Raw genomic sequence first — 17,670 nt, 5'->3', positions numbered from 1 at the left:
ATATTCCCTGGCTTATTTTCTTGAAGTCTGTGTTGCTGGCAAGGCTGTGCCGGTGCATCCCGCTGCTCCTCGACGGCAGGTGGGCGCTTCAGGAGCCGTCTCCCGATGCCAGGGCTCTGTGCAAAGCCCCCCCAAGACGAAATACAGTGTCGAGGCCCCAAAACTTAGGACGTGTCGAACGCGCAGACCTGTCAGAGTCCCGGCTGCCCGTGGAGCCCGCAGCACCGACCCCGTTCCGGGGGTCGCCCTGGCGGTGGCTCGGGGCGCGGCGCGGTGCACGCCGGGAGTTGTAGTCCCGCGGGGCCCTTCCCCGCGGCGTGCGGTGCCGCCAGGACTGCGTTACCCAGAGAGCCCCGCGGCTCTATATAAGGCGCGGCGGCGAGCTCGGAGCGCAGTAACCATGTGGATGTGCAGCTGAGGCGGTGGCGGGAGCTTGGCGCAGCCTTCATCGTAACGGGACCGGGCAGCGCCGCGCCGCCAGCATGGGGCTGCCGAGCCGCCGCTAGCCCTCCCCGCCGCCACAGGAGCCAGGTAGGGCGGGGGGGGGGCGGTGTGGGCAGGCAAGGGCTGCGGCAGTGGCTAGGGAGGGAGGCGCCGAGCCCGCCCCGCTCCGGCCGCTGGGGCAGCCCCACTCCTGTGTGTCGGGGCGGGGGTCCGGGAGCTGCAGCAGAGGCGGAGCAGTGCTCGGCGGGGATGCCCGGCCGCGGCAGCCCCTGCGGGACGGGACAGAGAGCTCTCCGTCCTCCCGGCTCCGCAGTGCCTGTCGTGGCCCGGCCGTGCCGGGCGGAGCAGGGAGCAGTGCCGGCCCGGGCCGGGGTCGCCGCCCGGAACTCGCCGCAGCTCCGCGGGACGGCTGAGGCCTCGGCGGTGTCCGCTCCGACTTTGCCCGTGTTTTTCCTCTCGTACTTGAGGCGCAGTTGCAGGGGATGTTTGGCGTTATGTAAACACTTGTGAGCACTGATGGGGACTTGGCTATGGCCGATCTTATTCTTAAATGGTCAAAAGCTGGGCAACTGTGGGTGGATATTTCTGAGGGTCTTGGTAACTGGTCTGACAGGCCAAATATTTAGCTGTTTCCTGGACTACAATAACTGTACTTCAGCGCGGGGGGGCACATGTGCATTCCCCATGTATGTGGGATGCATCATAATTCTGAGCAGGTTTATGTCTTAATGATAAAAGCTTAATTATTGCTAATTGATCGGGATGTCTGTGACCTGAAGCTGGCTTTGTGGTTCCCCTGTGCAGGGAGGCTGCCTGTGCCTGTTGCGCCTCGGACCCTCATTGTGTTCCCCTGCGTGCAGGGGCACTTGATGCAGTTGCAATGGCTTGGGGACCGTCAGGCTCTCCTCTCTAGCACGAAACCAAACACATACTCTTTCCCCTATGTGGGTTTATTCTGGCTCACAGTAGTTTGTTTGTACAAAGAACTCCAACAGGTGAAAGGTTTGAAATACTGCATCAAATACATCACATGCCACACTGTGCAGCGTTTCACATGTGCCTGCTCAGCTGCAGATGGGTTGGGCTGTGGTGTTGCTACTTGTGAATCAGGAAGGGGAAATGTGGCTAATACGGTCGAGATCCTGGCCTTATCAAGATACAGGGACTTGAAGTCGTGTGGAGTAATGTGTGTATGTCATACCTGTTCATTTTATTTATTAATGAGGGCCAGTACTTGTGCATGTGTTTTTGTTTCTTAAATGTGCATTTTGTTATTTGCCTTTGAGGTTTTTTCCTGTGCTTGGAAATTTGCCTGGTGTCCCAGGACTTCCAAACCTGTTGAGCCAAAAGACTCACTGACTCAGAGCCCAGTCCAAAGGCCCACATCTCAATTGCTTACCACACCAGGTTCAGCTGCATGAGTGCGGTATGCCATGTGGAGCCAGTATCAATGTCTTTCCCTTGGTGGTTCCTCTGTGGCTACCGGGTGCTGAATTTTTTACTTGTTTTCTGAACCTCTATGCCAGTTTTTCAGGTTCTAAATGCTCGATGGTTTTGCTGGTGTAAGGTCGGTTCCTGAAACAATAAAAATAGTGCATGGCATAGTGATTGTAGCAAAGCATTGGTTGTCCAACACTGGTTGTTCAGTGAGTGGAGAGAACTGGTGGCATCGATCAGGCCAAAACTTCTGGCATAACAGTACAATTGACAAAACAAATGGAAAAGTTGCATGCTGCGGAGACCAGTGACTTGGTGTGAATGCATAGCGGTCCCTGTGTGTAAACTGACAAAGGAGTGGTTGTGAAAATGAGAAACACAGTTCCAGTGTTTTTCAAAGCAAGCTGTTATAGGAACACTGTCAAGTAAGCTGTTTGAGCTGATTATTTCTAATGTGTTCTTTAAGCCATCTTTTGTTTGTCAACAACAATATTTTTCTTGTTAAAATACCTTATTCCTTCCTGAGATTTAAGTGTTTGCTTAGATGAGTTTTAACCATCTGTTTGTTTTGCAGTGCTGATTAAGTCTTGAAATAGGGAGTGATCTGGTTTCCTCTTACAGGGCTTCATAAATTAGGAAGTAAACAGCAAGAGTAACTTTGGTTGCCTTTGCAATCGTGGGGTGGAGCTTAAATGTGGGAAATATTATATTTTTCAAAATATGCTAGTCCTCTACATCGTCACTGGAGGGTGGAAAAGGCTCTAGTGAAGAACACTGAAGGGGGCGAGCACTTGGTTCATTAATTAAGGGACTGTTGTTGGAGCTGCAGGTCTGGGTGAGAGCAGGTACGTGGAGGAGGAGAGCTGGGGCTGATGGGCAGGGCGGAGAGTGGTGTAAATGACTGCTGGGGTCTCTGGTTGTAAATGAGAAGAGTAATGCGATCTTATTAATGGCACCATCAATCCTCTCACATCACCTCAACAAATCTGTGTTTGTGTGGGGTGGGGTAGACTAGAAAGTGTAGAAAAAGAGTTCAGGTGAAGAGGTTGAGTTCAGGTGAAGAAACTGAATCTTGAGTCCTGGCTGCTCACAGGTGCCATCACAAATTAGTGAGCCTTGCAAGCAGTGAAGCCACGCTGCTGTGTGGTGTGAGGTGTTGGTCCGATTTTATAGTAATTCTTCTTGTAAAGGCTGTGCTGAATGGGCATTACAATGTGGGAGTGTGAGAAGATGGCCAGTTACCTGCAAGACTGGCAGGTTTTGGATGATATGTGCAAGCAAGGATCCAGCTCCTGCAGTACTGTGTGTGTGCCAAGGGAAAGGGAATGGTACTGGTGACTGATCCATAAATGGATGGTGTGGTCCATAAATCTGTTCTGGAAGCAGAAGCTCCTTTTAGTTTCCTGTAAGATGAACTTGTTCCTCCGAAATCGCTGAAATGGATGGTATTGAAGTGAAACTTCTTTTTCAGTGCTATAAAGCAGGTTTCAAACAGGACCCAGATATCTTGAGCAATTGTCTTGTATCTGCCCTTCGATGAAGCAGGTGCAGCCTATTCCGGTTGATGTATTGACTGTGCGGTTCCCCTGTGATGCTGTGCGTGGTAATTCTTCGGTGCACAGCATACTCCTTAGGAGCATCTGATATGTCGAGTTGCAAAGTGTACTGGGAGTCTTTGAGACATTATTCCCCCATAAATATAAGATAGTTGTAGTTGTAGGATTGTGTCTTAAAGACAGGAGGAATCTCAAGATGCCGTGGGAGGTGGGATGAGGGTAGTGGCTCTGTAGTAGCTGGTAGACGAGCTGCTCACTCGCCTGTTGGGTGAGTGTGAGGGAAGGCAGCTTCACCAAAGCAGCTTATGGAGACCAGAGGGGTTTAGAGGTAGAAAGTGGTGTGCTGCTGGGAAGTTATGTAAATGTAATGTTTCTGTCACAATGTGACTGTGTTATTAGTCCAGTTTTGTAAAAAAACTGTCTTACAGTACATTCCAAATGAGTTTCTTCTGCTGCTGAGATAGCACCTTTGGCTAGTTTTTGTTGCTTCAGTAGCTTGGAGCCTTTTTTCTGCCTTATTTTTTTATGTGCTTGTGATAGTACAGAAAAAGAGTTTAAAAGCCATTGAGCAGTCTCCTGTAGTGGCCTGTGCTGGGTACAGACAGGTCCTGCTTTGCTGGGTGCTGTAAAGAAGACTTGAAAAAGCAGCAGACAGTATCCTGAGCTGCTAAGCTGAATCCTGTCTGTGTCCATAGCTATTCAAAATGATTCCTGTGCTCTTCTGCCGTGCATCTCCCAGATGCTGCTGCAGGAGGCAGGATGCCAAACAGCACCAGCTTTGATCTGCCTCAGAATTCCTTTCTGATTTATATTTCCAACGGATGCTACAAAAGCACTACAGCAATTATTGCCTGGTTCTCTGTCTTGGCACGGATGGACGGTGGCTGAGTATGGAGGCAGAACTCTCTTTCCAAGGTGCTGTGACTGCTCATTAGATTGGCAGAGGCAGCCGCAGGAAGCATGTGTTGTTCTTGTTTGTTCTGTACCTGTTGAGAAATTACATTTCTAAGTCTTCAGAACTGTAGTGTTTTATGGGACTAAGTTCCTTGGGAGAAAAAAATTAAGATCAAAACTACATGAAGTGTAATACAGAAGACTAAAGCTGCAAAATTCAGCTGTGGATTCTGAACTCAGAAAAGTTTCATTTTCATAGTTGTGGTTTTGGTTAAGCCTATCAAAACTTAGATCAAGACTCATTTTTCCTTCCTAACAGTGTTAAATGGAGAGTAGAATGTCACTTCAGATCTCAGCAAGTTAACCCTCCAGAGAGAAAGATGTGTTAGAAATGTTGATGGAAGTGTGCATTACTTTGCTAATTTATGGCTTGCAGTGATGTAACTGCATCCTTGAATGCTGGAATGTCAATGTGAGCAGCGTGGCAGAAAGCTGAGTGTTGATACCTCACTGATCGTTGGGCTGAGCAGGTTATAGAAGGATGGTGAATAGATCCCGGAAAACTGAATGCCAGATGAAGCACGTTCTGGGATAGGATGCTGGATAATATGGCTGCTCTCAGAGTAACCTGATACTGAGCTATCAGGAAAGAGCCTTGGCTGCTGAATCCAGATGTAATGATGTACACAAACATTTCATTCTGTCTTCATCCTTGCCATGTGCAAGATGTCTGCAGTCAGAGACTGTAATCACTGTGTATATACATGTAAGAGATTTCTGATCACAGTAGGCCAAAAAATGCCAAAAGGCTGTAGCCTTTTTTTTTCCTAATTAATTTCTGGGAATTGTTTAGTAGCAGTGTAGTATGAAACTTTTGCAAACCTTTCTTTTGTACCTTGGCCCATTCTAACCACTTCTTAACAAATTCACAAATCTGCCAAGAAGTTTTGATTGTAGTCCAGATATGTCCTGTCTGCATCCCACTTCTCTCTATGGGAAGAGATGTATGGGCACAAAGACAGATACCTGAGTTAGTTGATGATGTGTGGTCTGAAAGGTTAGTTGAAATCTTATGGTTAAAATAACACCACAGTCCTTGGCCACTTCTCTGTCTGTAAGGGTTGAGTAGATTCAGTTGCTAATGCTCTTTATGCGATAAGGTTGTGCAATATTTTAAACCTTTGGTTCAGAAGAATGACCCATGCTTGCATTCTAGGAGAGTACTGTTGGGGGGCCAACATGTAGAACTCAATCTGGGAACTGCAGTATTCATCTGTAAAGAAGCCCAACCCATCAGGGTTTTTTAGATCAACAGGGCTCATAGTAGGTCCCCTGGCCACCAGTGGTTCTCCACACGTGCTGATCATGTGCTGGTAGTGGCTCCTCCCCTTCGGCTGCTTGTCACGGGCACTTAGGCTTTAGTCTGCAGACCTGGTGCCTGCTGAGGTGTCTAGGAGAGCAGCGAGCTTGCCCTTCTAGGGTTGCTACATCTAGAGGACGAGAGAAGACTTACAAGCATTCAATAGGAGAGGCTTGCAAGTGGAAGAAAAGCTTTAACTTGATTTGCGGTGGGAACCCAAGGCTACTGGGAGGCATCCAGCAAAGCCCAACCCTGGAAAACAACACCAGTACCGCCATGGAGGAGAGAGAACCTCCACCCAGGTGCAGTATTGGTGAAGGGAGAAATGGGAGGTGTAGGACATGGGAAGGGTGTTAGTGTTGGGCAGGTAGGGTCAGAGGCAGATGAAGGTTAGTGAGATGGACAAACAGAAGGAAAATACTCTAGGTCAATTTAGGGAGTACTGCGTTCGCTAGAGAGTATGTATCTTGTGAGGAAGGAAGCTTGAAGGCTTGATGCAGGGAATGGAACTGTAGGAGACAGCCCGTTCTGTGGTAAAGCCTCAGCAGATACATGGCCAGGCAAAGTGAAATCAGGACTGTTCTGTACCCTCTTCTTCCCTGGCCATTTTTCTGCCTTGGCCAAACTCCAGTTGGTGTTATGAACCAAGCTTGCTCTCTTTCCCCATGACATTGGCTGCCCTGTTTCTTTTGGCGTGTTCCAACTCTCTCCTTCTAATAGAAATATGCTGGAAAACATTGTGTGCTTGTAGGGGCCTCGTCCAGAGGCTGACGTCTGAGCTGCCTTCTCCCATCAGGGTTAGAGCCAGTAAGTACAAACTTCAGTAAGTATCAACTTCAGTTAAGTGCTGCTTTCTTTTAATGAAATTAAAAAGATGCTGTCACATCATACTTGTTTTGAAACAAACAAAAAATGGGTTTTTTTTCCCCCTGATAGTGTATCTCTAATAGATTTTCTTTTTCCAGCGTTCTACAGATGCCTGTCAATAGGATCCGTCAGTCATGTTTCTCACATCAGTCTGATGGCTGCTGTATAACATATCACCGTCAAAGTATAACTTCTGTCCAGAGTATTGTTATGAGTGTGTTACTTTCGACCTGAATTTTCTGTAACTAGCTTGTCTGGTTGCACTAGGAAAATAAAAAAATGCAGGTGCTCTTTCTGAAGAGAAAAGGATGTTGTACATGTTTGCTTTCCTGTACTGAGGATTTATTGAGATTTAAGTTAACGAAATGAGTTATATTTTCTGTTTATAATTTTTTCTTAAACTGACTTCTGTTACATCTATGACATAGTCACTTCTGAATAACTTTGTCATTAGTATGGTAAAAAAAAAAAAAACTATTTGTCTGTGGAGTGGCAAATAGTATGAATAGAGCATAATTAACATCATCATTATTTTGCTGTATGAATTTATAGCCTCTTCTAACTTCCTTCAAGAAAAGCAGGAAACATATGCTTGATTAAATGTGCAAAGAGACTGAGTTTCCTCCTGGGAGAAGAGGGTGGATGGGGATTTGGGAGACCTGGATTCAGACCTGGGCTCTGAGTCTGACCCACTGCGTGTCCTTGAGAAAGTCGTTGTGCTGCTCCCTCCTCGCCCTTCCACAGCCCCCATCTTGCCTCTTCAGACTGCAAACTATAGGCAGATCTGCTGCATTATAAGCGTTAGGAGGAAAAATACTTTATCTGAGAAAGTGCATTTCTCCTGTTTAATCTAACGGTTCATCAAATGACAATTTGCTGGCAGATAGCAGGCTCCTGGACATGAAAGGTTGCAGTTAAATGGAAAACAAGATGATGTGGTAGATAAAGGAACCATGCTGTCTTTTTAAATTTTTTTTTAGCATGTGTAATCTCCCAAATGTAATTTATGCACATGTGTGCATGAAATCAGCAGTGCTGAACCCTCTCAAAATGTAATGTAGTTCCTGAACTGCCTCCCGTTGCAAGCGTGTGAGGATGGTGAAGACCCCGATGTTCGAGACTGAGTGGCTGTGGGCTCCTGGTGCTGCTGGTATTTTCCGTGTGCTACCAACAGCATTGGTGGCTGAGAAACTGCAGGAGTTCGTTCTGCTGTTGGCTTGGTGAACAGGCTTCCCTGAGCTGGCCCACATGGTGCCCTGACCCAGCTGCCCAAAATCTGTCCTGTTTGTCTTCTCCCGTGTGTTCAAGGAGCTCCTTTTAGATTTGCTAAATCAGAAGCTTTGCAAAATGACAGTGCTCTGTCCTGCAGCCCCAGAGAGTCGTTATTAACTAGATGATCTTTTAAATAGGGCACTTCCTCCTGGCTTTGGCTGCTTTAATGGGATTCTTTTGAATCTTTCTCACAGTGCTCAGAGAGGAAATCTTCCCTTATTTTTGTTGAAATAAGAATGGGAAACATCAGGGTTTGATTTCAATTTTTAAAGAGTTAGTTGCACCTGTAAAAATAGATACAGAATGCTGGGAGGGTATTATCATAAGGCCATGGAAATAATCAGAGAAACATTAGTTAGGAGAAACATTCAATCAAGCCCATAGGACCAAATTTTCAGCCAAGTAATTTTGTAATAAGGTTTGAATTTACCAAATTGTTTAAGCATTGGACATTCACTTTAATCTAGGGAGTCAGGGTTTGGGTGCATTTGAGAGAATGTTGGCCTGCTTGGCCTAATTTACAAGTAGTAAGGACCTGATTCCATTTGATTCAAACACACCAGCATACCTTGTCTTGTGGGTTCTCAGTTGATCCAATCTTGGTGCAATGTTAGTGATATCTGTTAATTTTGGGGTGGTTCTTCAAATACATGGCAGTAGCTTATGCCATTAAGTTGTCCTTTATGTTTGCATTTTTGTTCTCTCTCTACTCTTAAACTCTGATCTTTTTTCCATTAAAAATGGAACCAAAATTAAACTTCCACTGTGGAGTTTCCTGTCTGCAGGAATGAAGTTGAAGCCGTTATGTACAGTTTGAGATTCTATTATTACCTAAATGACCTAAATAGTGAAAAAGAGTTTGATAAAGTGCTGCTCCAGTTTCTGTAACAGTACATATAAAATTGCCAGTGTCTATTTAATTGAGCACTAAACCACAGTGAAAATATGATAATAGAGAATTGAGTACATCTTGGGACTGCAGGGCACAGCAAGGAGCTCTTTTGCTCAAAACAAACATCATTAGAACCATCTTAAAAAGATTAAGTAATTTGTATCCCAGTTGCTGGAAATCAAACCATCAGCAATAAGACATATTTGGTCTTGTTTATTTTACAAATAGGATTTGTAGTCATAGGTTCAAGTATTAAAATCACCCACAAAACAGACACCTGAGATGTGGTATCGGCAAAGTAGCTTCAGAATCTCAGAATCTCTGAAAAGCATTTCAGCATTAAATGGCTTGAGATGAGGAACAGCATGCTACAGAAATCCTGTTACAAACAGTCTCGGTACAGAGGGACTTCAAAAGGGGGCCTTGACTCTGCTATTCAAGGAAAGCAAACTTTCAGCATTGCTCTGATGCCTGTTTTTTCTAACTTAGCATCAACATCTAGATAAGTTATGGGAGAAATTAGTCTAAAATGTTTACAAAGCAGTTGCATTTCCTATTATGTGATCTTCAAAATGCAGCTGTCTCATTAAGGTATTTGATATTTAACAGTCAGTTTGATTTCTGCTTGCACTTTTAATTCTGCTTTAACTACCATTATGAAGTGTGTTTTCATGAGAAAATGGATTGAAGTGACTCAGAGTTGAATTTCAGTGACTATATCAAACTTACACTGGCTTATTCAAGGCCATCAGGCTAAGCGTATGATCTGCTTGTTCCCTGAAATATGACTTGAGTTCTTTCAGTCTTCCTGAAAGCCGGTGGGAACAGTTATGAGGGAGAGTCTGAAGAACTTCACCCTGGGTTTGTACAGGAATGGTAGTGCTGATGGTAAAGGGCTTCGTACAAACCCCGTCAAAGTGCTTAGCTTGCATTTCTTTTAATTGGCTTTTACTATGTCAAATGTAGCTTGTTTGGAGGATATGTGCAAAATAACCTGTTAGAAAATAATAAAAAATGAACGCTATAATTATGGTCAAAAGACCAAACTCACCGTTTTGTGATACAGATTTGTGTTCACCAAAGTAGTACAGAGTAGTGGGGGAAAGGCAAGTCCAAAAACTCTTGAGATGAACAGGACGTGTTCCTGGGTTTAATTAACTGCCGGAATTTAGCTAATGTATTTTCAGAGCCAGTCCTGAGAGCAAAACTATAGTCTGGCAAAATTACTTGTAAAGCAGTACCTTGCAATTCACATGAAATTGAGCAGGTTTCTGTATTTAGTTTTTGGGGAGTAGCTTATTAAACAAAGAGTTTTATTTTCCTGTGCAGATAACCTATATATAAAGCACTGACTTTTATATAGATAATGTAGATATGGAAGGCATCACCAATATAATTAAAAAAATTTGAGTTGTCAAGGCTCAAAAAAAAAACTTGAAATATGAACATTTTACAGTATTTTTTTGATGTCTATGGGGAGACATTGTCTGCTTCTCAATGTACAGTCTACTTCTAGTTCACATGTCATTTCTCATCTTAAAAATTAAGTCTGTCTTTCTGTCTGAATTAGTCTTCAGCTTAGTGGGAAAAGAACATTATTTTAAAAACTTGTATTGATGCTGTTGACATTGCTGCACCTGAGTTCAGCCTCATAATACTTGTTTAGAGAAACCTGACTCACTTTTTCTAGATTTATATGCTAGCATTGCCGCGCCATTATCATTTCCTTGTCAGAGTATGTTCTTTGTCTTTGTTTTTGTGTTGTTGGGTTTTTTTTAAGTAAGTTTACATAGAAGGCAGGGGGGTTGGACTAGATGATCTTTCGAGGTCCCTTTCAATCCATAACATTCTGTGATTCTGTGAATCTTGTTTTCCTTCAGTGTTGAAGTGGAAGAGGATGAGGCTGTTCCATGGCCGGCAGACTGCCGTGTTATGGCTGGAACATGATGGGTTTCTTGCAGGACGCCTCTCTTGTGGGGATGTGAGAGTGCAATTAAAACTGGGATTGTGCGTAGCAATAACCGCAATCGTTCTCTTAGGGCTGTCCCTCCTCTAGTATTAATCGATTGCTCTTGGCACTGGCCTATCTAAAATAAATGAATTGCAGAGTAATGGCTGTATTTGTCTGCGGAGCACAATTGCTTTCTGAGCAGGGTGATTGTGCTTTTAGCCGTGAGAGCTGGGTACTGAGTGTATGTGCCCTGAGCTTCTGGTGTCATCTCCTGCCTTTGGCCAACATGATGCAGGAGACACACAGCATCCCCTCCCTGGCCAAGGGGATATGCATAGATGCTTCGGCTGGTGTGTCCAGGAGGGAACTTGTTAAGTCCCTGTGGTCTGCCTGTGCCATGAACCTGGGACAGATGTGCCTCAGCTTCTGGGTTCCCTGGCTGCACATTCCCGTGGAGGTCTGGGGGGCTGAGCGTGGTCAGCTGAATGTTGACAGCTGTTTTTAAAAGGTTTTTGAAGTAGGTACTTGGAAACTTTGCTCTTGAAAACCATCTAATTTTACTTTTTATCTCATAGCCCAGTTGTCCTTCTTATCTGAGGTGGAAAACATTCAGTTTGAGGTAGCAGATCATCTAGTGTTTAATGCAAATAACTGAAAATTAGTGGAGTAATTTTGTTAGGTGTCACGAGTCCTTTGTGAGGAGACTGTGAAAGCAGCTTTGAAGTAAGCTAAATCAGTTTAAAATTTATTCTCTTGTAAATCTTCTGTGTGAGGGGGCCTGTTGGGTCATTAAGTCCCTCACTCCATCTGCCAGTTCAGCATGTTCCTGAGCACCGGCCAATCTCAGAAACAGCATGTTTAAAGATAAATGTCAAGTGGACTGAATTTCAGTATTCAGTTATTAAAAAACGTGATAGATGTAGACAGTGTTCATAATATTGCTTTTGACTGTGGGTAAGCCATAGGATAAAGAGGCTCACCCTACTTGGAACTGGCAGCATGCTTCGTGAGAGCAGTGGAGGCACACTGTCCGAGCTCTGTTGGAGATAACGGCACACTGATCAACATTAAAACAGTTTTCAAAAAGAATACAAGAAAGGGTTGAGTGAGGACTTATATGCTAAATACTGCATGCCTGAGAAAAGGGTTGATCTGGCTACAATTTTTTAAGGCTTAAGTCTGGACTCCAGCAAAGCTGCTGACCAGCGGGAAGTGTGAGGAGCACGGCTCCCCAGGTTGGGACCAGGAGGGGTTGAGGTTCAGCACTCTGAGGTGCACCAAGGCAGAACCTGACTCTGTAGTGATGCCTTTGCAAGCCTGCCCAGGAAACTTTAAAAAGGATCTAGTGAACAGACTGACAATGAAATTCAATCATACCGTGTACTTGAACTATTTCCAGACTTACGTTATCTATAACCATATAGTGATTATAGGTGAAGCTGCTAAACATCTTATTAATGTCAATAAATTGGAAAAGAGCTTATTTTAGGGGTTATACAACATGGTATGTCGTAGTTACAACATCATGGTATATGTCATGGTATGTCAGGATCCTCCTCAGTAAAGAAAATACAAAAAAATTGAGGCTATATTCTGGAAAATAATGCAGAAGTTTGATTGTCTATCCTCGGGCCAGGTTTCGGACAAGGATCTGAGATAATTTTTTTTCTCTTTTTTTGCCCGTCATTTTGACCTTCTCATGCTCTTGGGAGCAGTTGTGATCATCTGCCTCTTCTAAAGCAAAAATGATATAGTCCAGTAAAGTAATTCCCCTTGCACCCTGAATGGCATACCTTACATGCCATTGTAAAAATGGGGTGTTTGGAAGTATCTGTGTTTCTTGTTAACTTGGATGTCATGGATTTGATTTCAGAGGGGCTGAGACTTTCTTACCCTGCATATGAACTTGGCATGTTACCTTTTGTTTCCTGGATTTGTCTTTAATTGTACAGATGACACAGGGATTTAGAGGCATGAGAATGCCTGTAATGTGCTTTGACTTAATAATAATGAAAGTTGTTATTGCCACCACCACTCTTTGGGAGTGAGGCAGCAAGGAGGGATAGCTATTTGGAGCTTTCTAGAAGAAAAGCATCGCTTCACGTTTTTGCTCGCACTTTCATATCTGCAGCACATTATTAACAGCAGCTTTTAAATCTCCATGAATCTGTCCTTGTTGAGCTACAGCCTTGCTTAATAAACTTGATCCTTACACTTTTGGTAAACAAGATAATGTTCAGTGAAAGGGGATATTTATCCCCCGTACAATGTCAGGGCTGTGCTCTATAATAAGCATAATTTCCTGCTGCTTCATTTTCCTGGTGGTACACCATTTAAAACTGATTTGGGTGTGATGTTGGAGAGGGTGGAAGTGTTTCCAGTTATTTTCCCTTAAATCTGGGAGCATGGTCCTGGGCAGTGTCCCAGCGGGGCTGCCTTGCAGAGCGAGTCATCGTGGCGAGAATGAGCAGGTTGGAGTAGCTGCGTTTCTGCCTGCTGTTTGAAACCCCAGGAGCAGACAGATATTGTGATGTTTTGAACTCAGAGATCAAAAACATGGCTTAGGAGGATCTCCAAGAACCCAGTAAATGGCCTTGGAAAAGATGTTTTTGAAAATCTGTTCATTTGAGCTTTGTTTTATCTGCGCTCATGTTGTTTGTTTCTTTCTTTGTTGCTGTGACAGACAGAAACTCTCCTTTATGTCTTTACGTAAGTGACAGATCCTGTATCGTTCAATTCAGGATTTGGGGCTTTAAAGAAAATAAGGATAGTTCTTAGTACTGAGGAAGTTGACAACACTAAGCAGCTGTTTCTTCAGTGTTGTTTGGGCAATCTTTTTTAAAAACAGGATTGAAGAGTTCCTGATTCCACAGAGATTTGCTTCCTGATACATAAATAATTTGAAGTATTTGTGAAAAATCTTGATGTTTTTACATGCAAAATCATCACGGTCAGGCATATTCAGTGGGTCTTCACCTACTGCTGTCTTTGGGACCACAGCTGAAAGTGGGCAGCTACCTCAGTGTTGCTCATGTCAATATTTTGACGTGACCCAAAATATTTACATGAATCACATACATATTTTACATTACAATTCATACTAGCATACCAGAGAACCTTGAAAATATGTTTAAACCTACCTTTGATTCTGACAAGGAATCTGGGAAAGAAATATGTTGTGTTTTAGAAGGTACAAATAACGTGTTAAGCTGAGGCAGCCCACTCTTCTTCCCCCTTCCCCTCTTGCCATAGGATGAAATGTGTTCGTACGCCTGGACTGAAATGGCTGAATGGGATGCCGGTACCTGCTTGGTTTTTGCTAGTTTATTTTTCAAAGCAAGAATTTTGACATGCTGTGTTTTCTTTGATACCTGAAATTCAAGTGCAAGAACTTGTTCAGTTTCCAAAACAAATGAACAAACAAAAGCGAAGGGTCCTGTTGTTGTAACCTCGAGTAACTTATACCAAGAAATTCTGACTGATAAAGAGTAATGTTCTGCTTTATTCTTCTAGGGGCAGTAAGCCAGAGATGACCGACAAGATGTCGAGCTTCCTTCATATTGGAGATATTTGTTCTCTCTATGCAGAGGGCTCAACAAATGGATTTATTAGCACTTTGGGGTAAGAACAGCCGTTCTTTTGTACTAAAAACATCCGTAAGGAGGACTGTTGGAGCTCAGGAAGTACCGGGTAAAGCCTGGTAGCTTTACATAGAGATTTGACCCTAAATATAAAAATGGCCTGAAGGTAATATGGCAAGTTAGATTTTGGGAAGGTGGAGAGTGTATCAATGGCTATGGTGTGGTTTGGGTGGCCTTGATGGGGAGGAAGAAGCTTGTCAAGTTAAGGTGTGGGTAGAGGGAACGAATGCAAGAAAATGATTTTTATGTTGTTGTGTGTCCCATGTCCATCTGTGTGTCCTGTCCTGTCCCTCCCTGCCCTTCTCCCCGAGTCAGGAATGAATAGACCCCAGTGCAATCTGCATATTGGAAAAAAGGATGTAGCATAGGCAATGTAAGCAGTTTAAAAAAAATACTGAAGAAGTCCTGAGCCAAACTGTTTATATACCACTAACCACTATGACTAGTTTTGTCTTTCTTACAGTATTTGAGGTTTCTTTTACAAACAAAACTGAGCTTCTCCAGTTAAAGGAGAACATGTTTTGAATCTCCAGCTTTGCTGGTGGGCAGCACCCCAGGGTGGCGGTGGGGGCCGTGCCTTGCAGGCTCCTGCCCCCGGCAAGTTTCCCCCAGAGCACCTTTGTGCTTTCTCCTGCAAAGACATCAGAGTAGGTGCTCTGTAGGAGAGTGCCTCTTAAGCATCAGAGGTGCATGCTACTTCATTAAACAAAAAGTAGCTGTTCACAGAGGAAAAGGAAGAGTCTGCAGAGAAAAGCTATGGAATTGAAATACAGCTCTGAGTGACAGGGTATGTTTTATTCTGCTCAGCTACTGCTGAGGAGAAATCTCCCCAAACATCAGAAGCTGGCACTGGAGCTGTGTACTGATTTGGAAGACCTTGCAGGGGACTGGATGAAAAGCTCAAAGAGCACATCTGCCACCTGGTTTCAGAGCAGTGAGAAATTAGAAGGAGGGAAATAGCATGCATGACACATTGCTGTGGTACTTCAATACTGAATGAGTAGCAAAGAAGCAATGAGGAAGCTTGATGATATGGTGAGTGGGCACAAACCCAACATGCTTTCTCAGATTTTTTGATGCCTACTGTCCAGATGCATCTGATAAATGGAGCTCCCAAGCAGGGTACAAAGACAGCATCCTGGTAAGTCTCTCGGCAGGAAGCGATGGGCTGGAATCTCATCTGAGTGACTCCAAACTAACTTGTAGGTTTAGTCCTCTAGCTATTAGGATTCTGGAAAATAAGAGGGCAGAGAAGGAAGCAGACACTGAAGATGCACCATGATCTATTATAGGAAAGAGAAGAAAATATGGGATGCTTCCAGAAGGGAAAGAAGGTATGATAAAAGCAAGGGATGTAGTAAGTAGGGTTGGTTGAATAGTATTTGGCGAATGTATTTGACAAATTTCCCAGGTACTCGTCAAATATGACACATATACTCTGCAGCGTTTGATCAGCTGTGTGACTGGCCAAATACTATCTGCTGAAAACTGGCAAAATGAATTGAGCAATACTATACATTTGGCTATTTTTCTTCTTCCTAGTATTGAAGCAAGTTTGGCAGTAAATAATTCTAGAACAAGTAGAAAGTTGTTATGTTTAATCCCATACAGTGCATGATGAACATTATGCAGTGGCTGTGGCTTCTGATGGCATTGCTGAGCAGATATTTTTCACCATGGGTAGTCCTTTTAGACATTATGGGCCCTAGGCACATACATTTTTAAGGCTTGATGTTCTTATGGCAGGTCTAAAGATCCCTTAGTGTTACAAGCATCCTCTTTGATTTGATTAGTACTCTTTTAAGGTAACTGCATTATATAATGGCCACATATCATCTGAGCCTAATTTAAGCCAGAAATCCCAATTGGTATATGAAACATGAAATGCATTATAATCTTAATAAGCCTTCATAATCAAATTAGTTTTGTTCCATATTTAATTTATTCTTTGTCCTGGAGAAAATTAAAGAAGCAAAGGAAAGACTCGGTGTAATTGTACTCTATACCATGTGGAGTTTTGACAGTCTTATGTCATAACGATGTATAATGACTTGTTCATGTGCTTAATGAAGGTTGAGAAACAGATACCACTATACATTCTAATGCTGTCCTAAATCTTTGAAGACTGTTCCTATTTACTACTCCTATGACATGACTATTGCTTAATCGGGATTTTGCTGGTTCCCAAACTCAGTGCTGTCATCATTATGATTACTGGTGTACAATATATACTCTTTTGTGTTTTGTGCCCTGTCAGATTATTTTGTTAGTAGTTTGGGAAGTTCCTCTTTACTTTCAATTTAATCTCAGGATGAGAGGGATATATTGCACTGAGATTATCTTTGTGTGGGATGATCAAAGTAACACATTGGACTTTTGATTTTTTTGTTTTTTGGCCCTTTGTTCACTAGAAACAGGTGTTTCAGTCAGCTCAAATATTAATACTACCATTTTTGTTGGAGCACACATATGTATATATAACACTGAATAGGGAGAAAATCCATGGGGAAAAAGCAATTTACTGTGAATGTTTGCATATGCAAATTTTAAATGCATAGAACTGTTGAGTCCACTTAATCTCTCTGATCTCTTGATTTTTATGCACTTTATTATTTTCCATAATTGTTGTCTCAGGATGCTCCCTGCATGTAACCAGCCTCTGCAAGGAACAACTCTCATATTCTAGGTCTCAATCTTTCTCAAGTTGATTCTGCATGAGAATGGACCTCTCAAACCTTTAAGACCTTGGAGTTGTACTTTCTACTTTTGTGTAGAAAGCCTCTTTGACAGATTGGTTTTAAGGGGCCAGCTGAGTCATTTTGATCAAATCAGAAACTACAAAGTATATGGTTACAGTTACATTTTCACTATTTGGAAATAGCGTTTGGCAAAAGTGCAATTCTGTGTTGATCTGAAGCATGCTAAGGACAGAGCAGTGGTAATAGGTGCATCATAACTATTTATTCTGTGGGATGTGAATTGACCCTGTGGGAGTTTTGCTGATGTGTATTCACAGGAGAAGCTCTGTCCTGGTGTTCCCTATTGGAACCTCTTGGGTTTACTTGTCCAGTTCACCTCCTTCCTAGTAGAACATAAGGAGGTTAGTTCAGCCACTTGATTTATCTTGTGTTTATGACTGGTGAGCAGGAGGGAGTGTATTTATGCCTTCTTTTCTCTTGGGAGTCAATTTTTATTGTGGCAGTTAATGTTTCTGCCTTTTCTTAATAGTTGAAGGGTCATAGGGGCAGTGTCCAGCCTGCATAGTAGTCACATCTTCCTATTCTCTGCCCTTCATATAAACCCATTTGCAACATTATTCAAAATCTGTCCAAGAGGCAATAGTTGTTCTAAGCCTG

At 43.2% G+C, this 17,670-nt stretch overlaps 1 protein-coding gene across 3 annotated transcripts in view; it reads left to right on the top strand.

Moving 5' to 3' along the window:
- The first annotated feature begins 404 nt into the window (after window positions 1-404).
- Window positions 405-17,670, top strand: part of ITPR1 (inositol 1,4,5-trisphosphate receptor type 1) — a 175,089-nt gene continuing 157,823 nt past the window's right edge. For all 3 annotated transcript variants that reach the window (XM_082060206.1, XM_082060205.1, XM_082060207.1), the window contains exons 1-2: window positions 405-531; window positions 14,187-14,294. In XM_082060206.1, coding sequence (XP_081916332.1) covers window positions 14,203-14,294 — 92 coding nt within the window. In that variant the 5' untranslated portion in view covers window positions 405-531; window positions 14,187-14,202. The remainder of the gene's footprint in view (window positions 532-14,186; window positions 14,295-17,670) is intronic.

Source organism: Streptopelia decaocto (genome assembly GCF_964273445.1).
Source record: "Streptopelia decaocto genome assembly, chromosome: 8".
NCBI lineage: Eukaryota > Metazoa > Chordata > Aves > Columbiformes > Columbidae > Streptopelia > Streptopelia decaocto.
The sequence above is the reverse complement of the archived record's forward strand: the minus strand, read 5'-3'. Positions and strand labels throughout refer to the sequence as shown.